At 40.6% G+C, this 27,909-nt stretch overlaps 1 protein-coding gene across 1 annotated transcript; it reads right to left on the bottom strand.

Moving 5' to 3' along the window:
* Positions 1–65: 65 nt before the first annotated feature.
* On the bottom strand, positions 66–27,899 carry SDHC (succinate dehydrogenase complex subunit C). Its single transcript, XM_027095386.1, has 6 exons — positions 27,832–27,899; positions 22,532–22,588; positions 20,205–20,306; positions 10,351–10,412; positions 3,828–3,991; positions 66–931 (listed from the first exon to the last, which is right to left on the bottom strand). The coding sequence occupies exons 1-6, from the start codon at positions 27,849–27,851 to the stop codon at positions 827–829; spliced, it is 510 nt and encodes a 169-aa protein (XP_026951187.1). The 5' UTR covers positions 27,852–27,899; the 3' UTR covers positions 66–826.
* Between the last annotated feature and the right edge of the window lie 10 nt (positions 27,900–27,909).

Below are 27,909 nucleotides of genomic sequence, written 5' to 3'. Positions count from 1 at the left end.
GAGGGGGAGGAAATTGGCTCCTCCCCAACCACCACTGTCTTGGTTTCTCAAGATATCAAGGAGAGTCAAAGACAAAATAATAATTTTAATTCTGTTTCAGAAAAAGCTGTCACATGAATTTGGATTAGAAAACATGACAATAAGAGGTTTGGTTTTTCTGGAAATGCAAGGAAGAGAAATAATCCTTAATAGGTTCAGTGATAGTTTTCTGGATCTTCCTCTTGCATCAAAAGCTATATATCTTCTTCTCCCCAAAGCATGTGCTCCAAGAGCCAACTTACTCTCTTCATCTCCCTCTAGCCAGGACAGGCTAATTCCCCTCCACCCCCACCCCTCTTCTTTCAGTCACACTGTGTGGGTGTTAAAGACCCTGGGCTCTGACCAATTAACAGAATTGTCCTTTAAGCCAGCAACCCACAGGCAGTGGCAACCCAAGCCCCACTCCCAGTCCCCATGGCAGAGGCCACAGAGTGGCATTGTTTCCACTGTCTTAGGAAGAAGCCAAAAGCTGACCCTCAGCACAAATCAAGGCCTAATATGGAGAGAGAATGAGGGCTCCCAGGCCCAGAGTAGGCTGCAAGCTGGGGGCAGGAAAAGGGAGTTTTTATAGTCATTCCATCTTTAGAAATAAGGGGAAAACTGGATCCTTTTCCACTACTCTAGTTCTATAAGGTACTCTTACTGCTGAGCTCCAAGGGGATCTGCAAGCACAAAAGGGTCTAAACAAATCAAGATAACTTTGCCCTGGCTTAAGATAAGAGTAACAAACAGGAAGATGGGTCAATGCAATAACAGGTAGGAAGATGATGCTGGGAACGTCGGCTCTTCACATGGCTGCCAGCCCTACAGAGGACAACACGGTAAGAACCAAGACAATCACTCCAGACTGGTATAGCTGGGAAATCGTCAGGCCTTTTCCTAGGTCCCACATCTGTGGAAATAAGAAAAAAAAATTTTTTTTCAGCAATCAGGGTCCTGGTCACTCTCACAGCTCCTTTCTCAGAAAGGAACTCCACCTAGGAACAGGCAATTTCTCTCAGCATGATTCTAGAGAAAAGCTCTTCTCCCCTTATTCCTGACCTTCACTTTCCTCAAAACTCACAATACATTAATGACCACCTACTTATCCCAATGATAGTAAAGGGATCCATCCTCAGCCCATAAGATCTTCCAGAATGAATAAAAACTTTCTCTCGTGACAAAAAAACTGATCAATGTTTCCCAAAGTGTGTTTCTCCAAAATCTAGTTCCTCAGGATGTTAAAAGGCATTACATGGGGGAAAAAAGTTCTGTAGTCAAATTAATTTGGTAAAAGTTTAACTACAAGACTTCTCAAACAATTTATTAATACACACTGTTAATCTCCAAAATGGGGATATAATATACATGATTTCCTAGGTATAGCCAACCACAGAATCCCCTTTGAGAAGGAACATTTGTCCATCAGAGGACTAGTTTTTTTTAAAAAAATAAATTTATTTATTTATTTTTGTCTGCATTGGGTCTTCATTGCTGCGCACAGGCTTTTCTCTAGTTGCAGCAAGTGGGGGTTTCTCTTGTTGTGGAGCATGGGCTCTAGGCACGCAGGCTTCAGTAGCTGTGGCACAAGGGCTCAGTAGTTGTAGCTCATGGGCTCTAGAGTGCAGGCTCAGTAGTTGTGGCGCTTGGGCTTAGGTGCTCTGCGGCACGTGGGATCTTCCCAGACCAGGGTTCGAACCTGTGTCTCCTGCATTGGCAGGCGGATTCTTAACCACTGTGCCACCAGGGAAGTCCAGGACTAATAATTTTTAAAAATACTCTTTGGGGTCTACAACACTATTTCTCAATTTTGTTTTGACTGTGACCCACACCCCCAACTAAGAAATACCTTTTAATTAGTATCCAGTGTGTGTGTGCATGTGTGTGTATAAAATATATAATACATAAAAGTTCATGAAACAATAAGCAATATTTATCATTACCATGTGTGTTATATTCTATATGTTGTATTCTATTTAAATTTCTTTTTTTTGTTGGTAGCAACCCACTGTATTGATTTTCTACCCATTGAGTCAAAAAAACACAATTTAAAAAATACTGATCTAGACTCTCTTGTGCCCTAGGGACATTAACATATTGTACTCTAAAAGATCCCCTAGGGCAAAAGTAGAGTCTTCAGGTTTCACACTTTCCACATATGACTGTCTCAACACACACATATACCTATACCCTGAATGTAAAACTGAATAAATTAGGATTGCTTCAGAGAAAAATTAGAGGGCCCCCAAAATAATCAAGATAAGAAGATGCCCCACCTCAGCTGCCAAAGAGCTTCTACCTAGATAAGATTAGGAGTCAAACAGATTCCACAAAAAGCTGTTTTGCTTATAAAGGCACAGTGTTTTACCAAAAAATCGAGTCCTACTGGGTGGTGGTGATGGGGGAATATTCTCTAGCATACCAGAGACCTTGTCACTTCCTACTCTCTTAATATCAATTCCACCCTCCACTCCCCCACTAGATCTTCTGGCAAGGCAATTATCAAGCTGAGAGTGCAAGAACTATGGACTGTCACAGAGAACAGATAAAAATCCTGTCCCACACTCAGAGCCAGGACTTGCTAAAAGAACAAACAAAAGCAGATTTAAGGGATTAAGAAAAGCCTTGACTTAGTTCTGACATTTTATAAAATCTCTTCCCCTTCCCTCCCCCCATACTGAGACAAAAGCAAATATATGGCAAGTCCCTGCCTGAGCCAGGATGCCAACAAAGGAAGCTGATCAGCTGATTCCATTGGAAAGCTTTGTTCTGTGGAATAAGAAGTCATTAATGGAAATGCCGTCCCTCTCCATCCCCTCCTCCTGAGGGAAGTGAAGTCATTTTGAATCAAACTGAACACTGCCCCAGGGAACAGTTGACAGATACACTTAATTTAATAGATCATTTAGTCTCTCACTCTTCTGATTCCATTAAACTGTCTATTGGACCAGAATACAATTCAGAAAGTGCTTATCTCTAGGCTCTGATGTGGAAGTTATGAAAGGTCAAATTAAGGCAAGAGCATCCAACTGACAGAGGCTTAGGTTGAGAAATTATGGAAAACCAGAAAGAATAAAGCTGTAATTATCTTCCTGGGAAAGGAAGCAAGATTAGGGGTAGGGAGACCACAAAATATAAATCTTAAGATGCTGTAGGAGAGATTCATCTCTGACCTGGGGCAGGTTTGATTAAGCTTTAATTCCTTAATAAAGAGAAGGAGACACCAGTTTGAACTGACCCCAAGGTCATGTAGGAGGCAACATGGTCAGATTTCAGGCTCTCAAAAGATTCCTAAACTCAATATTGGGATCCTAGCACCCAGCTGCTTGTTAAAGTTGGCCCCATTCTCTCTAATAGTTCAAAACAAACAAAAAACAAAAGCAGTTAATCCAACATCAAGATAATAAACGTCAGAATATTTGACTCCAGCCAAATTTGTCACTCTGTGTTGACAGGAAGTTTAGACTGAAAGCAGTAACTATTATTTGTCTGATAAATATGCCTTCTATGCCAGATGTATGGCCTGGCTTCATGGGTCTCTTTTGGTAACATCCCTCTTGAAACTAAAAGAGTTCACTGAGACCCTGCAAGTATCTGCCAGGCCTACATCCAGTCTCAGCTACATCACCAGCTGGGCTACCTGGCAATGCACAGGGCATCTAGTTTAGCTTTCCCCAAGAGGCCCCTGAACAAAGGTCCAGCACAACTAACTTTAAGAACAGCACTAAACCCAGACCAGGAAAGAGAAAATCCTTCCAGGCTCTCCATTCCTTTCACCCAGAAAATGTACAAGTCTACAATTAACTTACCAAGTGTCGTATCCCATTCCAGGTGTGATATGTGAGAGGGAAGACGAGTGCAAATTTGGCTGTGTGGATCAGCGCTGGCCCCAAATACAGGGACTTTACAAGTTCCAAATGAGACTCAAAGCTCCCAGGGACCAAGAGGGCTGACAAGCCAAAAAGAGAGACCCCTGCGGAGAAACAAAGTAAGCCCGTCACAGCTACACACCAGCTACAACCAGTGTAACACATAAAACTGGGTTCTATGACAGCCCCTAGGACTTCACACAATTCTAAACCATTTTAAAATGTGGAAGATTTAAACTAATGTTCACATTCTCAGTGGAAGATACGTTACTTGGAATCTGACCCTAATCTCTTAAATTTGCCATATATTTTAGCATATTGCTACTTCTTTCAACATCTCTCTATAAAAACTTCACCCATCATTTTAGAAGCCACCTCTGGCTACATCTATATCATCACCTCAGTAAGAAAAAATAATAACAGTACATTCAGTCCAAGGAAAAGAATGAGAAAAAAATTTAAATCTCTACCATACAAAAATTTAACTCAATATGGATCAGAGACCTAAATATAAGAACTAAAACCATAAAACCAAGAAAACACAGGAGTAAATCTTTATGACCTTGGATTAGCAGTGGTTTCTTAGATATGACAGCAAACCAGAAGCAACAAAATAATAAATTGGACTTCATCAAAATTAAAACCTTTTGGGTGCCGTCCATTTCTCCATCAGTCTGGAAGAATGCTGGTGCTGAGAATAACTACCATGGCTTGTAGCTCTTTGACGAAACCTCAGATGCGTCAGAATTTTATAGCATTCATAGGAGCAGCAAAGGCTGAAGGAAGACATGCTGTTCACACCCTAGGATGAGGCAGCCACGTCAGAGTCTGGTCTCCTAGAGGTTAGTGTTGCTGAGTGGCTATTCCTAGGACTCAGTTAGTAGACTGCTGTCACACTTGGTGCACAGATCAAAGCTGAGCCTGGTATCTGAGGCATATGTGTGGCTGTCGAGGTTTCGGAACTTCAGGTTTGCACTGAAATTCAGAGGATAGTGGGGAGCTCCTGTGATCGTCTAGCTTCCTATCTATCCAGGCTGTCAAAGATCCTTGAACGCTCTTGGGTCATATCTTCCTCCCAAACCTTCTCAAACTATCTCAGTTCCATGGTACCTCAGTGTTTTCAGGAATTTTTTTCATGATGCCCCCAAGCCAAAAGAAAAACCTAACAGTTCTGTTTATTAAGTAGTTAGATTCAAACAACTCAAATATTTATGTCCTAACAATTTAGTAGCTATGTGAAAAAAATTATCCTTGTAAATGGAAAGAAAAAACTTTTATTCTTAAATAACCAGAGTTACTTGCTAATATGTTGTTGGATATTGTACATCTCAAACCTCAGAAATTAAATTGGACATTACCATGCTCATTTCCTGTTCCACACTGACATTCACACAAGTCGGATTAGAGAATCAGACCTTCAGTGAGAGACCAGGCAAACCTAGTGCTCAGGCAGTCAGCTTCGTTTCTAGAAAAGCCAAAGGACTTACAGATTTATAAAGTAATTAACGGAACTCTGAAATTACTGTTTTATTCTCTTGGGCTTTCTGTGAGATGGGACATGAATTATTGATTCTCAAATGTGATATGTCATATGTTAGGAATCGCAGTCATTCCAGACAGAGGCAGTGTAGAGAGAGTGAAAAGTGCACAAACTTTGGTTAAGACAGATCTGAGTTCAGTTCTGTCACTAACTAGCTACTATATCATCACTTCCTTCTCTGCTTATAATAATGCCTAGTTAGGACTGTGAGAATTAAATTAAATACATATATATAAAGTTCCTAATACAGGCCTGGTAGTGATTATTATTTACATTAATAGTTGGAATATTTAATCTTTTACCTCTCAGAAAATGTCTGATCATTCGTAGCTAAAAATCTCATTCTCAGCCCTTCCTACTCCATGTCTTAGTCCCTGAATTGTCAAGAGGGGATGACCTGGAAAAACTGATTGTCACCAGAAGAGAAAACGCTTCTCAGAAATGCTTTGTTTTCCCTCAATCCATGAATACTCCTGCCCGCCACGTGCACCCCCACACACAAGGCTGCAGGGAAGCAGACAGGGAGAATATATGATGAGATTAGTTTGACAACACTTTAGCTAGGACAGCAATCAGGTACTGCCAACCTGAGTTTTAATCATCATTTGGACAGGTCCACCAAGTCCCTTTTAGGTGTTTTCATTTTCTTTGGCAGTGACATCTGCAGAGGCTTGCTGGGAAGAAGTGTCTGAAAGAACTTATGATGGCTTCTGAAGTGGCAACAGGACTTACTGACGATCCGCACAGTTCTGTATGTAGCACTTAACTGCAGAGGAGCAGGCTGAAGTTGGTCTTGGCAGCCAAGTGGAAGCACCATTTAATTTTTCTTAGTGATTAGATGGGACAGCTTCAGTGGCTTTGTTTTCATAATTTAAATTGTTTGGCTGTTAGAGGAGTCCCTCCTCAGGCACTCAGGTTCTAGGAGGAGAGGCTATTTCCTGCCTTCCAGTACACTAGACATCAGAGGAGGATTTAGGAAATTTCATATTTAATTTCTTCTCATATACTTTTCATTTGTAAAGAGGAAAGCTTTGGCCAAAATCGCTTATGATTAACTTACTGATACTGATATTCCTTGTTTGAAGATGTGATACAATAAGAAATATGTATTTGGTCTTTTTCCCCCAATTCCTGGCACACAGCTCCTAAAACCCTTGTAATCCCTGGAGTGAAAGGAAAGGTTTTTTGTATGCTAATGAGATAATTAGTAGCTGGGGGAGAGGTGGGGCGGGAGGCTAGACAGCTTCAAGATGGGGTCTACATGCCAGAAAGCCCAAGGCATGATTTGAGGATTGGGACTTTTAGTCCCATACCTCCCTCCCCTTCCCTGTCCACCTCCCTCCCCCAACCCCACCACACCTGGGAGTGGCTGGTGATTGAGCTAATCACCAATGGCCAATGATTTAATCAACCTTGCCTAGGTAATGAAGCCACCATAAAATCCCCTAAACTACAGGACTTGGACAGCTTCCAGGTCACTGAACACAAAGATGTACTGGGAGAGTGGTGTGCCCAGAGAGGGCATGGAAGCTCCATACATACTCCCCTCTCTGCTCCCCCATACCTTGCCCTGTGTAACTCCTCCGTTTGGTTTTTTTTTGCGGTACGCGGGCCTCTCACTGTTGTGGCCTCTCCCGTTGCGGAGCACAGGCTCCAGACGCGCAGGCTCAGCGGCCATGGCTCACAGGCCTAGCCGCTCCGCAGCATGTGGGATCTTCCCGGACTGGGGCCCGAACCCGTGTCCCCTGCATCGGCAGGCGGACTCTCAACCACTGCGCCACCAGGGAAGCCCCGTTTAGTTTTTTAAATAAAGGAGTTGAGGACTTCCCTGGTGGCGCAGTGGTTAAGAATCCCCCTGCCAATGCAGGGGACACGGGTTCAAGCCCTGGTCCAGGAAGATCCCACATGCCACGGAGCAACTAAGCCCGTGCACCACAACTACTGAGCCTGCGCTCCTAGAGCCCGAGCTCCGCAACAAGAAAAGCCACCGCGATGAGAAGCACGTGCACTGCAACGAAGATCAGCCCCCGCTCGCCACAACTAGAGAAAGCCTGAGTGCAGCAACGAAAACCCAATGCAGCCAAAAAAAAAATTTCTGAAGCAAGTTTAAAAAAAATAATAAAATAAAGAAGTTGATCCTTTATTTTAAAAACCAGTATGTCTTGGGACTTCACTGGCGGTCCAGTGGTTAGGACTCCACACTTCCAATGCAGGGGGCACAGATTCAATCCCTGGTCACGGAACTAAGGTCCCACAAGCCACATGGCAAAAAAAAAAAAAAAAAGGAACAAAACAGTATGTCTAAATAAAGTGTCTTCCTGAGTTATGGTGAGCTCTTCTAGCAAATTATCAAACCTGAGGAAGTGGTCATGGGAACCCTGATTTACAGCTCGAATTTTATATATTTAATTCTCACAGTCCTAACTAGGCATTATTATAACCAGAAAAGGAAGTGATGATACAGTAGCTAGTGAGTGACAGAGCTGGAATTGAACTCAGATCTAACTCCAAAGTTTATGCTCTTTTCTCTTTCTCTAAACTGCCTCAGTCAGGAATGACGAGGGTATAACACATCACATTGGAGAATCAATAACGCCGGTCCCATCTCATGAAAAGCCCAGATGAAAAAAACAGTCATTTCAGAGTTCCATTAGTTACTTTATATATCTATAAGTCCTTTGGCTTCTCTAGAAAAGAAACGACTGCCTGAGCAGTAGGTTTGCCTATACAGTCAAGTGACCTTTCACTGAAGTTCTGATTCTCCAATCTAACCTGTTTTTAAAGACTATCCAAAACATTCAGGACCATTCTTCTACCCATTCAAGTTAATTGTACAATTTATTTATAGTTGTATTCCTCTAAAATATCTGTTGTTTGGCACTCATATTTTCTTTTTTGAATCTCATTCTTTTTATTGTTGTATGTTGCATCTTGATTACCCTTTCCCAGTCTCATTCACATTGCAGCTTCAGGTACCTGTCATTCTCAAGCAATTTACCTAATTTCACCTAGATTTTTATACTGTCTGTCACTATGAAAAATCACGAGTATTTTAATCCCTACAGAATCTAAGCAATGAAAGAGTGTTACTAGCCTTCTCTCTCCATCTTTTAAAGGACTGCTTGTAAAGGTCTTCCTCAATAAATTCTATATAAAGTCAAACTAGTGTCATCATGCTTTTCTAGTTCAACATGCTTTTCAGAATTTATATAGTGGCCACAAAATCTCTACCGTCTGAATAAACACCTAATCATGGATTTGTCTAGGCCAAACAAATGAGAACATGAACCTTTACGACTTCCCATGGTCAATGGGGTCAAGTTCCAACTTCTCAGCACAGCAGTCAAAGTCCTTTACAGTCTGGCGCACCTTCCAGCCTTATCTTTTGCTGCTTCTCCCATAACACAACTCTTAAACAAGCAGATCTAGTTATCATTATCCAGGGCTCTGGATGCTTTCCAAACCCTGTGCCTTTGTATAAGGTAGTCTGTCCATTGGAAAGTCCTCCTCTACCTCCTTTTCATGAGTTCTCCTACTCATCCTTCTTTCAAGTTCTCCAACTCCTGAAGAGTTGTCCTCTCCTCTGGGATCTCATATCTCTATTAAAAAGTTATCACAGTGCATTATAAATATTTATTTGTCTTACTCCTTAGACTCTTTCACCCTTGAGGGTAGAGGCTATTATTATCACTAACCAATTTCTAATGCATAACAGGAGATTAATTAGAAGTTAGAAGGAACGAACATATCTGAAATGACCACTATGAGCAAAGTGATTGACATGGTTGTACTCATTTAGTAAATAAAGATTAACTAAGCACCTACTGAGTGCTAGAGGATATGAAAGGTAAATAAGATAGATGCAGTTCCTACTCTATGAAGAGTTTACAGCCTAATAAAAGAGACAGATTTATAAAAACTAAGCAAATAATTACAAGTTATATAATAACCTAAGGAATGGTAACATAGGAATGATAACATCGTATCTTAAACAGGAATTCCTATCTTTACTTGCTTACCAACAAAACTAATCTAATTGTGAATAGCAGAGACTTAGTTTTGGATAATTTCTCCAATGTCTCAGCAGCTGCTCCCTAAATACAGGATCCCTATATTTGAGCCACTAGTTGTGCTGATGACCACTTCAGTGAAAACACACTCTACAGAAGCCTAGGAGGGGCCCCCAAAGGATATTATGAAAAACAAAAATATGTCCACGTCTCCAGCGCTAGCCAGAGAAAACTTTTAAAATACAGCTGATCCTCTTATAAAGTACCTCCCTACTGTGGAAAGATCCATCAGACTCCAGAAACCTGACTATAATCTGTACATCCTACCTGTAATAAACCTTACTACCTGAAAAGGATGCACTAAGACCAGCATATGACTCACTCTGCAGCTGTATTTCATATCATATAAATAAATAAACAGACATTCTGATTTGTAACCAAGAATTTTTGAGATTGGAGAATGAGTTAATGTTTTTGCACCTGATCAATTCTAGGTGATGAAAACTGGGTGCTAAAACTGAGTTTCTGAAAGAATAAGGTTGATGGTTAATCTTGGACTGTGTTTGGTCAGTCAGCCAATCTATCTCCATTATATTTCTATATCTGTTCTCCGTAATGACAATAAACATACTATCAGGACATGCTAGGGATGATTTAAAAATTGGCTAAGAAAAGATAAGAAAAAGAATTAAAAAAAGAAAAAAATTGGCTAAGAAAAGAACCTAAGCATTGTGTGAACTCGTAATTAATTGTTAAAGAAATGAACAAACAATAAGCTTAAATAACTTATCATTTTCTCTAAATCAAGTTTCTGAGGAGGCATTGCCAAGAGCCAAAGAAACAGCAAAGTTTTTCAAAGCAGTATGTGTGTGTGTTTGTGTGTTCACGTGCGCATAAAAACATACATACATACCTGCACTCAAGGCAATACCAGTGCCACGGTGGCAAATGGACATCACCATGGGAAGAGACCATCTGAAAAGAAACACACAAAAGCAATTTAAAAAAAGGAATAGGACTTCCCTGGTGGCGCAGTGGTTGAGAGTCCGCCTGCCGATGCGGGGGACACGGGTCCGTGCCCCGGTCCGGGAAGATCCCACATGCCGCGGAGTGGCTGGGCCCGTGAGCCATGGCCGCTGAGCCTGCGCGTCCGGAGCCTGTGCTCCGCAACGGGAGAGGCCACAACAGTGAGAGGCCCGCGTACCGCAAAAAAAAAAAAAAGGAATAGATGACACCATAGTAGAGAGTCCGTCTTGGCAAAGAGAATATAAACCACTTCGGAAATAGGCAACCATTTATCACAAAATAAAAACAAACAGCTTTCACATTCCTGTGTTTCCACTCTCTAATTTGAAAATAAGAACAATGATTTATTTAAAGAGATGCATTACTCCCTTTTCCAGACTGCATCACTAACAGAGCTGAAAGGAGGAATCAATTAAAACTCAAACTCCTCCTTTCATAAGAAGAAGGAACATGGGTCAAAAACATCAATAAAAGTTGCATACAGTTAGAAAATAAACACTAGATTACAACCACCTGCATCCTTCCATTTCTCCAGTCATAAGACAGAAGTAGAAGAAAACCTGAGTTTTATTTATCCGCTGTTTCATATAACACAGTCATCGTGACCTTTCTTATTATATACCCCAAAATATCCAAATTGAGCATATCAGTCATTCCCTAATAAGTTACCTATCCCAAATTTAAAATCCCATTTTGCTGGATTTAGTATATGTTCTTAATCCACAGTAGTTTTAAAATACTTTGTCATCAAACCACTTTTTAAAGCATGTTCTGGAACCTCCCTGGTGGCGCAGTGGTTAAGAATCCTCCTGCCAATGCAGGGGACACGGGTTCAATCCCTGGTCCAGGAAGATTCCCACATACCGCAGAGCAACTAAGCCCATGGGCCACAGCTACTGAGCCTGCGCTCTAGAGCCTGCGAGCCACAGCTACTGAACCTGTGCACCCAGAGCCCGTGCTCCACAACAAGAGAAGCCACCACAATGAGAAGCCCACGCACCACAACGAAGAGTAGTCCCCACTCGCCGCAGCTAGAGAAAGCCCACGTGCAGCAAAGAGGACCCGACACAGTCAAAAATTAATTAATTAATTAATTAATTAATATAAATAAATAAATCATGTTCTGATTTGTCTGTCTGCCAAAGCATTTCCACTGAAGGACAACCAACACTGCTACATTCTGGACCTAGTGCTCATGCTCAAGAGAGAACTGGTTAGTGAAATGGAAAGAACAGGCATCTTTGGATAAAGTTAACATTCATCCTGGAAAGTCAGCTTAGATAGAGAATGCTGAGCATAATCAGACCACGTACTCCATACTCTAAAGGGAAGCAACTCAAGTAGGTTGAAAGGACCGCAAAAGGAAATTCTATGTATTAAAAATGGTCACAGTAAGAAAGGAGTAATGTCTAAAGAAACCAAAAAAACTGGCTAGACACCACTCTCATTAACTCAGACTAACAAGATAAATATAAAAGGCAGAAGAAGAGCCTCATAACAAAGGAAAAGCAGAGAACAATGGCATAATTTGATTAGAAGAATCAGGAGACTAAAACCCAGAATGAGCTGAGGCTTGCAAAAATGTCAAGGACAACAAGGGGCTTTTAAAATTGTATTCAGGGAAAGACAGCCTCCTAACTGGGGTTGACAATTTTATGTTAATGGATGACACAGTGCAAAGCAGATTGCTCAACTATTTTATTTGTCAAAGAGAATGATTATCAGACTGAAAAAGACAGAACAAATATTGATTTGAAAGAAAAAAAAAAGTCGGGAAATTATAAGACATTGCTTAGCATTCCAAGTGCACTTAGGGCTCCTGGCAAGATCAATTAAATCCCAAGAGCTAACACATGGAATATATGCACTGTTCTAGTAATCTTTTAGACATATTGAAATGGAAAATGGGAGTGATAAAGTCAAATATTACCCTAATTTAAAAAAAATGGTTAGGCTTCCCTGGTGGCGCAGTGGTTAGGAATCCGCCTGCCAGTGCAGGGGACACGGGTTCGAGCCCTGGTCCCGGAAGATCCCACATGCCGCGGAGCAACTAAGCCCGTGCGCCGAGCCCGTGCTCCACAACAAGAGAAGCCACCACAATGAGCAGCCCGCGCACCACAATGAAGAGTAGCCCCCACTCGCTGCAACTAGAGAAAGCCAGCACGCAACAACGAAGATCCAATGCAGCCAAAAATAAATTAATTAATTTAAAAAAAAATTTTTAATTAAAATAAATGGTTAAAACCATAGCCTGGTTAGCCTAGTACTGAGTAGGTAAGGGAGATTTTATTTTCCAAACAACCATGGTATTATTTCCAGTCTCACATGATCTTCCAGAATCTTGTCACTCCTTATCAGGCACTATTTATATTTAGCGCCTTGACTCTGGGCAGGACTTCATGACTGACTGCCTCAAGATATAGAATGCAGCAGAACTGACACTGCAGGAGTTCCAAATCACTTGCCCTCCTTCTATCCCTCCATCCCTTCGTCCATCCCTCTCTTATGCAATACGGAAGCCCAAAATAGCCTCAGCAGAGAGATCATGTAACAAGACCCATGTAGAGAGAAAAACGAAGTCCCCTCTAAGAGCCAGAATCAACCCAAAACATGTAAGTAAACGGATCTTCAAATTATTTCAGTCCCAGCCTTGTGTTCTCTAGTTGAGGCCTCAGATATCATGGAGCAGAGACAGATCATCCCCACTATTTCCTTTCAAACATTAGATAAGAGTCAAGCACAGAAAATCAAGATTGTTTAAATTCACTTACAGAAAAGATGATCACTAGGAGCCAGTATGATTTCCCTTTGGAAAATTTTTTTTCAGGAAATACTGAGATCCTTTTGAACACAGATAATATCTTATTCATCTTTGTATTTCCAACTCCTAAAAAAGTACCAAGCACACTGTGAGCAATTAACAAATATCTACTGATTTAAAGTGTGTTAAATTTTTTTCCTTTTTTGACTGTTAGTAGAATGTTAATCAAGGAAAAGCTAGAGACATAAGATATATGATTTTCAGCAAGTGACCTAACATCACGCTGCAAACAATACCACCAAAAAAGTAAAAAGCAAAGAAGATATATAAATGGCCAGTAAGTATATGAAAAGATGCTCAGCATCACTAATCATTAGAGAAATGCAAATCAAAACCGTAATGAAATACCTCTTCACATCCATTAGGATGGCTATTATTAAAACAACAACAACAAAAACAGCAAATCACAAATGTTGGCAAGGATGTGGAGAAACTGGAACCCTTGTGCACTGCTGGTGGAAAAGTAAACAGTGCAGCCCTTGTGGAAAACAGTATGTTGCTTCCTCAAAAAATTAAATATAGGGACTTCCCTGGTGGTGCAGTGGTTAAGAATCTGCCTGCCAACGCAGGCGACACAGGTTTGAGCCCTGATCTGGGAAGATCCCACGTGCTGCGAAGCAACTAAGCCCATGCGCCACATCTACTGAGCCTGTGCTCTAGAGCCCACAAGCCACAACTACTGAGCCCATGCACCTAGAGCCCATGCTCTGCAACGAGAAGCCACCACAATGAGAAGCTATGCACCGCAACGAAGAGTAGCCCCCGCTCGCCTCAACTAGAGAAAGCCCGCGCACAGCAAAGAAAACCCAACACAGCCAAAAATAAAGAAATAAAATAAAATTATATTAAAAAAATTAAATATACCAGATTACCATATGATCTGGCAATTTCACTTCGAGGATATACCCAAAAGAATTGAAATCAGAGATTCAAAGAGATATTCGTACACCCATGTTCATAGCAGCATTATTCACAAGAGCCAAAAGATAGAAACAACACAAAAATCCATGGATGAATTAATGGATAAGCAAAATGTGGTATATATGTAAAATGGGATATTATTCAGCTTTAAAAAGGAATTAAATTCTGACACATTCTTCAACATGGATGAACCTTGAAGATGTTATGCCAGATGAAATAAGCCAGATACAAAAGGACAAACATTATATGATTCTACCTTATGAGGTACCTAGAGTAGTCAAATTAATAGAGACAGAAACTTGAATGGTGGCTGCCAGGTGCTGGGGGCAGAGGGGAATGGTAATTATTGTACAGTTTCAGTTTGGGAAGATGAGAGGATTCTGGAGATGAACAGTGGTGATGGCTGTACAACAATGTGAATGTACTTAATGCCACTGAACTATACACTTAAAAATGGCTAAACTGGCAAATTTTATGTTATATACATTTTACCACAATTTAAAAAAAGTAAAAAGACAACCCAACTTAAAAATGAGCATATGGGCCTCCCTGGTGGCGCAGTGGTTGGGAGTCCGCCTGCCGATGCAGGGGATACGGGTTCGTGCCCCGGTCTGGGAGGATCCCACGTGCCACGGAGTGGCTGGGCCATGGCCGCTGAGCCATGGCCGCTGGGCCTGCGCGTCCGGAGCCTGTGCTCCATGGCGGGAGAGGCCACAGCAGTGAGAGGCCTGCGTACCGCCAAAAAAAAAAAAAAAAAAAAGAGCATAGGACTTGAATATACATTTCTCCAAAGAAGATATACAAATGGCCAATAAACACATAAAAAGATACTCAACGTCAATAAAGGTTGTCAGAAAAAAAAATGGACTTAGATCTATTTTATATGGTTCAAGGTAGAACTAGAACCACTGTACAGAAGATATAAGTTGTAGTAAGTTCAATAAAATGAGGGTCTTTCTGATAATAAGAGAAATTCCCAAATTGGAAAAGGGTGATAGTTCCTTTTCTCTGGAGGTGTGCAAGCATAGGTAGACATCCTTTTATGAAAATACTGCAGAGGAAATTCACTCATTAGGTACAACAGTGGCTTTTAAACATTTTTATTTTTATTTTTTTATTATTATTATTTTTTTGAGCAGCACTCTTTCTTCAAATGCAAAATCCTTAAAGTCACGTTGCTTTGGTTATCCAGGACTAAGGGCCTACAGTGCAATCTGCATGTTGGCCAGCCCCACACGACTATCCGCAGAAGCTTAATGGAATATCCAAAGCCCCAAGAAGCAGTCTTAAAACCAATGAGGTTGAAGAATAAATTAAAATTTAAGAACGTTTCTAACTCTAAGTTTTTAAACTATTTTCTAACGTCCTTTAGAATGACTTGTTTTCCCAATAATGTAATCCCTCTATATACTTTTGCTTTGATAAACTGACTTAATTTATTAAGAGATAAAGAGTACTTCAGGGACTTCCCTGGTGGCACAGTGGTTAAGAATCCGCCTGCCAATGCAGGGTACATGGGTTCGAGCCCTGGTCCCGGAAGATCCCACATGCCGCAGCGCAACTAAGCCCGTGCGCCACAACTACTGAGCCTGCGCTTTAGAGCCCATGAGCCACAACTACTGAAGCCCGCATGCCTAGAGCCCGTGCTCTGCAATGAAGAGTAGCCCCTGCTCACCACAACTAGAGAAAGCCTGTGTGCAGCAACGAAGCCCCAACGCAGCCAAAAATAGATAATAAATAATTTATTTTTTAAAAAATTTTAAAAAAAGAGTACTTCAGAAAGGGCTAACTTAACCATATACTTCCGTGCTACCTCCAAAAATCTATAAAAGTTAGCAACAGAAAATATATGATTCCAGATATCTCAGAAATCTTTCCCAGACATTTCACCTTGGAAACAGCTCTATGTTTCCTGTCTAGAGTTTCATAACCAAAGAGCAAACAAGGTAGTTTAAGTCTCATCTCATCAGCTTATTACTGTTTGTTATATGAGCTGTGAAAAAAGGCCAGGGCTTTAAATATAGACTCAAAATAATTTGAGAAGTTCTTCATCATTATAATCCTCACCCACATCCTTCAGCTCTTAAAAATACGTTTTACCATAAAGTAGCAAGGACTGAGATCACTTATTAATCTTCTGTTTTAGTAGAATGTCCAATTTCTACTGTTCAATCAGAATTATTTCTGGAATCTGGCTTGGAAAAAATCTGAAGGGTTGTGGTATTTGTGGAGGTGGTTAAAATATGATCAGCCTCCCTGGCAGGAACCCAAGTAAAGACGGTAGCTCAGCTCAAGATGATTTGCTGAGTTAGCTAGAAAGGAGCAGATCTATAGGGGTTTTTGGGGAAGACACCAGCATAACGGCCATCAATGCTACTTCTGAAGACAACAAATTAACAGAAATAGATGTACGTATGCATATGTATATACTCACATATACACATGTACATGTGTGTATTCATACATATATCTCATAGATCTATCTACTGAAACAGCCTAGAAGCAATGATATCCTGGTAGCAATGAGCACATCTAGCGCCCAGATCTTGATTTCACAGGAGCCATCTTGAAAGAACTCCCACTAGCTAAGGCTGGGACAATCTGAACAACAAAATAAATCAGAGTAACAGTGTAACTCTTTGGGCAAAATAGGAATTGTGCAATAATAGGAAAAAAAAAAAATATATATATATATATACATATTTTTTAAATTAATTAATTAATTTTTGGCTTTGTTGGGTCCTCGGTGCTGCTCACGGGCTTTCTCCAGTTGCGGCAAGTGGGGGCTACTCTTCATTGTGGTGCGCGGGCTTCTCATTGTGGTGGCTTCTCTTGTTGTGGAGCACGGGCTCTAGGAGTGTGGGCTTCAGTAGCTGTGGCATGCGGGCTCAGTAGCTGTGGCTCATGGGCTCTAGAGCGCAGGCTCAGTAGTCGTGGCTAATGGGCTCAGTTGCTCCGCAGCACGTGGGATCTTGCCAGACCAGGGCTCGAACCTATATCCCCTGCATTGGCAGGCACCACCAGGGAAGCCCATATATACATAAATATATACATATATATATATATAAAAATATCTGTTCCTAGTTTCTGACACAGTGCTCCTAAAACCCTTATTAATCTCCTGAGTGATAGGGGTGCTAGGAGTATCTTTTTATTTGGTCTTTGACTCTGGTTCCTGACACACAGTTCCTAAATCCCTTGGAATTTCCTGGGTGGTAAGAGCGATCTTTGTTCTAATGAGGTGACTCTGGATGGGGGTTGGTCCCCAGAAAGACCAAACCATGACCAGAAGCTTGGAACTTTCAGCCCCACCCCCACCTCCTTCCGGGAAGGGAAGGGCTAGAGATTAAGTTAATAATTGATCATGCCTACGTGTTGAAGCCTCCATAAAAATCCCCAAAGTACAGGGTTTGGGAAGTTTTCAGGCTGGTAAATACATCCATGACAGGAAGGGAGTGCACCGCAACTCCATGGGGACAGAAGCTCCTGTGCTCAGGATCCTTCCAGACATAGAACTAACTAAAAGGGCACCTGGCTATCCATCTGTATCATTTGTAATATCCTTTATAATAAGCTAGTAAATTTAAGAAAATGTTTCTGCGTTCTTTGAGCCATTCTAACAAATTATTGAATCCACAGAGGGTGTTATGAAAACTCTTGATTTATAGTTGATTAGTCAGAAGTACAGGTGACAACCTGGGACTTGCGATTGGCATCCGAAGTGGCAGGCAGTCTTGTGGGACTGAGCCCCTAACATGGGGGGGTCTGTGCTAACTCCAAGTAGTAAGTGTCATAACTGAATTGTTGGACACCCAGTTGGTGCTGGACAGTTGAAAAATTGGTTGATGTGGGAAAATCCATACACATTTGGTATCAGAAGTATCGAGAGTAGAGAGGAAACATTAGTGTCTTTCCTTTAGTTGGTGTCATAAGAGTAGAGGAGAAGAGTTTTTCCTGTTAGAAATACTGGAGAAAGAAAGAAAGAGAGAGAAAGGGAGAGAGAGAGAGAGAGAGAGAAAGCAAGCTTTACCTTATAGTAATAAACAAGGTATGATGGAATTAGAAAAATCACAATTTGCCAACCATCACAGTAATAACTGATTCAGGCAACTACCATCGAAAGATGCTAATGGATAAACTTCTGATGAGAAGTAGAATATTATACTCTCAAGTACCTCCCCACAAAATAAGAATTAATAAATACAACATCATTTTTCATTAACTTTATAGTGGAGAAACCTAGCAGACACACCTTAATCAGTGATAAAAAGTTACATCACCAACCAGGGACTTCCCTAGTGGTCAAGTGGTAAAGAATCCACCTTACAATGCAGGGGACGTGGGTTCGATCCCTGGTCAGAGAACTAGGATCCCACATGCTGTGGGGCGACTAAGCCCGCACACCACAACTACTGAGCTCGAGTGCCTCAACTAGAGCCTGTGTGCCACAAACTAAAGAGCCCATGTGCTTTGGAAGCCATGCATCACAACTGCAGAGCCCATGCACCCTGGAGTCTGTGCGCCACAACTAGAGAAGAGAAAACTCGCACGCCACAACTAGAGAGCAGCCCGTGCACCACAACGAAGATCCCACGTGCTGCAACTAAAACCCGATGCAGCCAAAGATAAATAAATTAAATAAATAAATAATAAATAAATCTTTAAAAAAAAAGTTACATCACCACCAATGGGATAAATCATCATCCTGTGTCACCCTCTGATAGGATGCACTAAGAAGAACATGGCATCACTTCAGAGGTATTCCTGCCAAAACCGCATAAACACAAGAAAACATCAGATATACCCCAAACTGGGAAACATCCTAAAAATGTCAAGATCATAAAAGATACAGAAAGGCTAAAAAACTGTTCCATACTGAAGGAGATTAAAGAGACAACTAAATGTAATACATGATCCTGAGTTGGCTCTTGGACCTATAAAGGACATTACTGGGACAACTGGCAAAATCTGAATGGGATCTGAGGATTAGTTGGTAACACTGGATCAATGTTAATTTTGACTGTGATGGTTGTAGTATGGAGAGTTTCCTTGAATTTAGGAAATATACACTCAAGTATTAAGCGATTGTGGTAGGCAGAAAGATGTCCACATTCTAATCCCTGAAACCTGTGAGTATTTACCTTAAATGGCGAAGGGGAATTAAGGTTGCATGTGAAATTAAGGTTGCTATAAGCTCACTTTAAGATAAGGAGACTATCTTGGATTAGCTGGATGGGCCCAATATAATCCTTTTAAAGTCCTTAAAAGTGGAAGGGTCTGGCAGAAGGAGGCAGTTAGAGGAGAAATGTGACAATGAAGCAGGTTCAAAGTGACAGGATGGGAGAACTTGACCCACCATTGCTGGTTCTGAAGATGGAGGAAGACCACAAACCAAAGAATTCGGAACAGCCTTCAGAAGCTGGAAAAGGCAAGGAAACAGATTCTCCCCTAGAGTCTCCAGAAACGAATGCAGCCCTGCTAACACCTTAATTTTAGCCCTGTAAGACATGAGCCAGAGTTTGACCTACAGGACTGTAAGATAATAAATGTGCTGTTTTAAGCTACCAAGTTTGTAGTTAACTTGTGACAGCAGCAATAGAAAACTAATACAGGAATAATGGGGTATCATCATCACTGCACTTGTTCTTAAATCATTCAGACATGTTATAACACATTGGGAATCTGCAAAAGGTACAGTGGAACTGTACAGTGTACAGTGTACAGTGTACAGTGGAACACAGTGCACTACTTCTGCAACATTTATGTAAATTTGAAATTGTTTCAAAATAAATTTTTTTAATTAATAGGAATTACATTTTGACTTACCAGAATTTTCCAAATAGTAGTTTTGCAGGCTAGATTACCCTTCTAAGGCCAGAAGAGAGAATTTAGTCATCTTGTTATAAAAAAGGCCTAAGGGAAATAATCAGGGAGGCTATGGGCCAACCTCCAGAACTTTTATCCACTACTACTAAATTCCCTGGTTCCAGAGCCCTTACCTGTAGATAGTGACATGGGGAGACAAAGGACGGTTTGAACCAGTGTTCTTATTCCAGAACCTCTCCATCTCTTCTTTGGCTGTGGTTCCCAAAGGAACAGCACTAAAATAAAACCAAAAGGTTTTAAAATGATTAAAAGTAAACTTGGTTTAAATTTTCACATAACAAAAAGTTAACATATAAAAAGGTAAGCTGGGCTAGATAAACCTATGTATTAGGAAAACATGTTTGTCCACTCACCTTATCTTTCTGCCAAGGTTGACTCAGTTATTAATAACCTCAATCACCCAATGAGGTCATATCAGAGGATAACTCTTCTTTCCAATCCCCCAACACACAGGTCCAGTAACGGAGGCTAAACTTCTTTCTTGTTGGGCGGCAGGGCAAATATAATATTTCAAAACCATTTACATAAATGGATTACCCTTTTCCCAGGCCATGAGTGATATCTCATACATTACCACCTGCTCTCATCTGGCTCTTCAAGAATCCTTTTTAGGTTCTCAAAAATCAAGAACTGGATTCAGCTCAGTACCTCTGAATAGCTTCTTGGTTTTCCTTGTCACTGGGCTAGGCTGAAGCCAACTGTTTTATTCTTTTTCTTTTCTTTTTACTTTTTTTTTTTTTTTGGCCGCACTGTGGGGCATATGGGATCTTAGTTCCCCCATCAGGATCAAACCTGTGCCCCCTGCAGTGGAAGTGCAGAGTCTTAACCACTGGACCGCCAGGGAAGTCCCTGAAGCCAATTGTTAAACAGCTGTGTTCAACAATTTAACTTTCTAGGTGCCTATATTAAACATGATCTATCCCCCTCAAGAAAATATTTCCCCATAGATTACTTATTAATTGCAAAAGTTAAAAACAGTAACTCCATACTGGGAAAAAACTTAGCAGACATTTCTGTATTCAAATGATCAAAGTTAAAATCACTAATGGGACAAATGACATCACATGCCCCTGATGTGATGTACTGAGGATACAACATCATTTATGTATTACACTTGCCAAAAATGGATAACCTGAATCTAGTCATTAGAAAACAATCAGACAAACCTAACTTAAGAGACACTCTACAAAATAACTGACCTGTATTCTTCAAAAATGTCAATGTCATAAAAGACACAGGAAGGCTAAGAAATAGTTCCAGGTTAAAGGATACTACAGAAATATGACAACTAAATACAATATGTGAGCCTAATTAGATCCTGGATGGGGGACAGGTGGACTGTATTTCTATAAAGTACATTATTTGGGACAAATGGAAAATCTGAAAAACAACTGTATATCAGATAAGATTACATCAATGTTAAATTTGCCAAATTTGATAATTGCATTTGTATAATTTTACTGTGCTTTATAACATAATGCTCTTGTTCTTAGAAGAAGTTGTGTTTTTTTTTGGCCACATCACACGGCATGTAGGATCTTAGTTCCCTAACCAGGAATAGAACTGGTAGCCCCTGCAGTAGAAGCTCGGAGTCCCAACCACTGGATCGCCAGGGAATTCCCTTAGGAGAAGTTTTTAGAAGTAAAAGGTCATGATGTCTGCAACTTAATCTCAAAGAATTCAGAGAAAATAATCACAATAATTAAATTGTGCTGAATCACACTAAATTGTCAATACTAGGCCAGTTTTGACCCACAAAAATGGCAATTTCATATAGCACAACCTAAAATATATAGAGTGATAGGTAAACACAGCAAAATGTTAACAACTGATGAATGTAGGTGAAAGGTATACAGAACCTCCTTGTACTATTCTTCCAACTTTTCTGAAAGTACAAATTATCAAAATATTTCTACTATCTCTCTTTTTTTTTTTTCCCGGCAGTACCACACAGCTTGCGGGACCTCAGTTCCCCGACCAGGGATTGAGCCCGGGCCGCGGCAGTGAAAGCACTGAATCCTAACCATTGGACCACTAGGGAACTCCCTGGAAGTACAAAATATTTCTAAAATTAAACGTTAAAAAAAAAAAGAACCACAAAGAGACAATTGTTGAAGTCAGTAGACTAGAAATGAATATAGCAGAAAGAAAGAGAGATAAAGACTAAGGCCTGGGAGCTGCCCAAAATGCAAATCAATAAAGTTATATATAGCAGAAAAGCTTAAAGTGAGGAAAATTGAGAAAAAAAACAAAGATATATTCTTATTCTTCCTTCTTCTACTACCAGCTGAGAAAAATAAGGACCACAATCACTAAATTTTCAGCCAACCATCTACAATTACCTGCTTTCGTACATATCCCCAAAATATCAGTCAACCTACTGCTTTTCCCTGATGAAAAAAAGGTTAAATAATAATAATCTCCATATTTGGAAACTTACTTTCTGATACAGAGCAGAGGACTAAGGTGGGCACGGAGGCAGTGATGGCCAGCACGTCTGAAAGATAAGAGAACCAACAGTCAATACACATTTCGAGATGTACTTCAGTATATCAACTTCTCTATTTTTGTACTGTATTAGACTCTGGGTGGAGGGGAAAATTAGGAATAAGATAAAAACAATGACAGTATCAGGATCTTTGAGATTTTTTCTAGTTGGAAAGCTGCAACTTTAAATAACTTGAGAATAATCACAAATATTACTCACAAATGCAAAATAAGATTTTAGCTGAACACAAATAATATAAGGTAAAAGAATAACCAGAGCTGGTAATGTTCAACAAAGAAATACAGAAAGCAAATTTTTTCAAGCTAGATCTTAAAGGAGGTGATGTTTAAAAGACAGGGGTTTAAAGAAAAGAGAGGGGGACTTCCTTGGCGGTCCAGTGGTTAGCACTCCTCACTTGCACTGCAGGGGGCAAGCGTTCAATCCCTGGTCAGGGAACTAAGATCCTGCATGCCATGAGGCATGGCCAAAAATAAAATAAAAAATAAAATAAAATAAAATTTTAAAAGGGGGGTGGGTACAGAATAAGCCAGTGGCAACACCAAGTACTACACAACTTAGCCAAAGCAGACACCTGATGCAAATGGATGAATTTAGAAGGTTTAAAGAACAAGGGGTTTGAGGAGGCAGGGTCCTCAGTGTTAAGCTGTCATTCTAGGAACTACCAACAAGTTCCAGACAACCTGGATGAACTTTAAGTGAAAAAGGCTGTCATATAATAGTGCAAAAAATATGAGAATGTAGATTTCTTTACTACCCACATGAAAAGGTACTTGAAGTAGGTAACACAAGTTTTCTACTAAAAAGTTACTATTTTTGAAACGTATATATCAATACCGGAACTGCTTTTCAAGTCTGAGACTAAAATGTACCCAGGCATTCTATCTAAAGAGAATTTAACTGATCCAGCATTTACATGGTATTATGAAAAACACATGATCACTACACCCCTTTAACTCACGTTATATCGAATCTTTCCAAAGGTATTTGAGAAAGTTATCAGAGTGAAGCTCTGGGACCAAATACATTGAGATTCTACAAAAGTTTATTGTATATACACTATGTGCAAGACACTGTGGGGATACAAGATCACATTAAGATCCAATGATCTTCTAAAAAAGCTCATGATGTCCCTCATACCATTGATATTAGATGCATAAATATTTCAAGAACCTTACACTCTACACTAGAACACTAGAAGGGCCCACTATTTGAAGGAAAAATAATCCAACCAACACTTCCTTCAGCTCTTCCCTCTTTCCAGCTTTGGAGGCAAGAGATGAATACAGACATTGTGTACCCAAGGCTCCCAGAAAGAAAGAAGTGGGAACAAATCTCTTTAAATCAATTGTGACTCTGAAGTTGCAGGGCATGCATTCCTCACACCAGGCTACGTCCAGTCACTCAGCTACCCAGCAAGAGTTTGCAGATGTGGGTTGGAATCTACAGCACTCTCTGTCTAGTGCTATTGTCTCCCAGACAAATACCAACGTAAACTTTCCACAAGGCCCTAACAGAAACTAGTTGCACAACTGCATAACCTTATTTGAAATATGACAAGAGTAGATATCTAATCTATCCTTGCCTTTCATGTGAAACCAGGAACCCTGAAAAGATTTCTTTTTCCACCCAGGAAGAGTTACATGTTATATGTTATAGCTAGAAAGTAACAGTACTTTATTTTATTTTTAATTAACAAGCCAGAACTGATTTCTAGTTAGGGCCTGTCCCTTTCTAAATGCATTATACATGTCTCCCCCAAAATGTAATCATGGCTTAAATTGTTTTTGAAACTCTTCTCTGTACTGAGGCAACAACAGTAATGAAACAAGAACACTTGACAAAGTAAAACAGCCAGACTGGAGGTCTAGATCTGCATAAGTTGTGTAACTTAGTGAGTCACTGAGCTTCAGCTTTTTCATTTATAAAATAGGATTGATAATACCTACATTATTGGTTGTTGGGAGGACTGCAAGAGAAAATGTATAGGAAAGCACTCTCTAAACTGCAATATACCCCATACATGTAATTTAGTAATATTTCACTGGTCTCCCAAAGGTCTTTAGAATTCATATCACATTCTTTTTAAAACTCTGCAGTGTAAAAATATTCATCTGCTGAAAATGGATTTGACTTTTGGAAGAAAACAAAAGTTATTCAAAGCCAAGTCTATGTGATCAAATTGAATAAGATCCACTTTTGGTCCAAAACAAGATGTGACTATAATATAATGAATTTCTCTTGTATGCCCTCTAAACTTGATCTGATGGCATGTCAAAATTTAGTTTCATAAATGAGGTAACAGGAACATTAAAGTATTTACATAACCTTGAAGGACACAATGAAGAGCAATCATTTATATATAGAATTTCTGATTAATTGTATGAGCACCCAACTAACTCCAAAGATACAATGTTAAGTCATTCTTGATTTCTTTTCTCTTACATCCCCCCATATATATGCAAGGCATCACCCAATCTTACCAATACTATCTAGAAAACTTCAGTCCATTGTTTTAGTCTGTATTCTCTTCATTTCTCACTAGGACTGTAACAGGAGCTCCTGAATTGATCTCCTAGCACCAATCTCTTCCCTATCATTCAATATTAGCAGCGTTAAATTACTGAAAAATAAAGCTGACTTCATCAATCATCTGCCTGCAAGTCTTTAACAGTTCCCCACTACTTATAAGGTTCACACTGCAGTCAAACAAGGCCCTTCTCAACATGACCTGATCCAATTCTCCAGAGCTATTCTCCCACAAGCTCCCTTCAGCCCTCTATACTTCTACCACACTGAATGTTACATTGCCCCCAGACAGAGCATAGTTTCTTTTGACCACATGCCTTTGCTCAGGCTATTCTCTGAGTGGACCTCCCTAGCAGCCTGATAAACTCATCCTTTAAGATCCAACAACTCCCAAATGGCAACTTCACCACTCCTTTAGCCCTATCTGCTGCACCTGTCATGCTCCCACATCACTTGTTCATATCTCTAAATCAACATTCTGTTGCTTATTAATTAATCCATTTATCTCCTTTGCTAAATTTTGAGCTCCTCAAGAATAGAACTGGAATACTTTGCATCTATAGCACCTATAACAATATGACAGAAGAGGCTCAAAAAAAATGATTTGTGAATTAGTATGCTTATTTTAAAAGGCAGTCTTAAGAATTTAGACTTTAAATAAATTAAACCTTGTTTTTGGAGGTGCTTCACATGTAGCATTTAATATGATGAGCAACATTCGGAGGGTTAATGACTTGGTGGCTTTGTGCTTAAACTGCATGAACATTACTAGATAGAAGCCTAGCTGTTCTTAGCTTAGTTCTCTATCTCAGTCTTGGCTTTGGCAAGTCATTCCCTGACTGACTGCCAGTGGAGTCTGTGCTACTTAGCTGGTTACTCCTCCCTAGCTAGCCCATGAACTTTAGGGAGTCTACAAAATATAGAGCACTATTCAAAAGCCATGACATACAATACTGTGATAACTAATAATTTTTAGTTAACCAAGCATTAAAAATGTTTAGCCAATATTTCTCTTAAGTGAGTTCAAGTTATCACTACTTTCATTCACAAGTGAAGAAACCACAATCATGCAATCAATGACCTTGACTTGTCCCAAATAAATGGAATTAGTGACACTACTAGAACTAGAAACTAGCTCCTAGAATTTAAGGTGCCCTTTCCATAAGAGTTTTGTACTACCACTAATGAATCCTAGTGATGACAGTCCTACACAGCTCAAAATGATACAGACTGGACATACTCAATGTGTACAGTGATCCTTGGTTTCTAAGCGCTAATCATGAAACTCCTAAAATGAACTGTTTAGACCCAATATGATCATTACAAGCTAAACGTTAATTCCACCAAAAAGTCTGTGACATCTTCTAAAATATGATATATCAAAGAATTCAAAAGCATTCAATTATGGTCAAACTACTTGTAATAAAGGAGGCAATCTGGCAAGACTAGCCCTGACACGCTTTAGAAAAAAAGACACAATTGTAAATAAGAGTCAGGGAGAAAAACGAAGGATTAAGATAAACCATTCCTGATCTCAGCTCCAAGAGGAATCATTTTGTCACAGAGAAAAACTAAATAAAGTCCGTCTATTTTTACACTGGGTGATTGAAGTGGAAAGAGAAATGAGAAGACATTTGGGGAAATCAGGAATTAAATCTCAACTGCATTAAAACTAACTTTCCATAACAAATAGTTTCCAAAAATAGTGCTGGCAGGAAACTATGCTGGGATTTGTACCAACAGCGTCAAAAATCGCTATGGCTAGAAAGGCTCTGAGCAGAGAACGAGGCCTTGTCGACAATGGACAGTTCATAATGGAAGACAGTCTAGGGTATTTCTCAGGACAAGGAGTTGACACTACAGAGAAAAACTGGGGCATCTATTCCCCTCACCCACCAAGTAAAAAAATAAACAAACTGAAGTTCCTGGCTGCTCTGAGGCAGCAGAGCAACCACTATGGGCGCTATTGCTAATCGTCACCCCGATAGGGGTCTAGGCCTCCTGCACTCTCTACGAGGGGCCCGTTAGGAACTGGGACAGTGCCCACTCATTGCCAGCAGCTGGTGTTTGCAGGAGTAAAACGCAAAGGTAAAGTACACCAAGATCCTTCTCCTCGAGGCCCAAGCCCTAAATAAGAGAAGTTAGACCTACTTATTTTCTTGGAGCTCGGCTCTCGCTGCAGCCACAAGAGCAATCTGGGGAAGAACTATTTTAGAAGTGGGGAAAAACTATTTTAAAAGTGGGAAAGCTGGGCTTCCCTGGTGGCGCAGTGGTTGAGAGTCCACCTGCCGATGCAGGGGACACAGGTTTGTGCCCCGGTCCGGGAAGATCCCACATGCCGCGGAGCGGCTGGGCCCGTGAGCCATGGCCGCTGAGCCTGCGCTCCGCAACGGGAGAGGCCACAGCAGTGAGAGGCCCGCGTACCGCAAAAAAAAAAAGTGGGAAAACAGAAGCGGCGAGAGCCCCGCGACCCATCCGCAAGGAGTAAGGAAAAGATAATCGGCCAGGGACCCCCGAAGCCCTACATGGTGCACAGGAGACGCTAGGGGAGGGGAAGGGTCTCTAGGTTTCCAAAGCGCGTGGCCTCCACCCACAGGTCTTTCCCTGCCGAGGCACGGGGTAAACAGCTGTTAGCAAGACGTGAGGGGCCAGTGCAGCTCTCCCGAGAGCCGCCGGCACCGACTCCCACCCCACACTAAAGTCACCTCAAACAGATCGCAGCCATCTTGGGTTCCGGCCTGGACGGAAGTGACGCCGACGGCCCCACCACCTCTGGGCGAGGG

This window comes from Aethalodelphis obliquidens, unplaced genomic scaffold (assembly GCF_003676395.1).
Source record: "Aethalodelphis obliquidens isolate GAN/ISIS:26980383/991018 unplaced genomic scaffold, ASM367639v1 scaffold90, whole genome shotgun sequence".
Taxonomy (NCBI): Eukaryota; Metazoa; Chordata; class Mammalia; order Artiodactyla; family Delphinidae; genus Aethalodelphis; species Aethalodelphis obliquidens.
The sequence above is the reverse complement of the archived record's forward strand: the minus strand, read 5'-3'. Positions and strand labels throughout refer to the sequence as shown.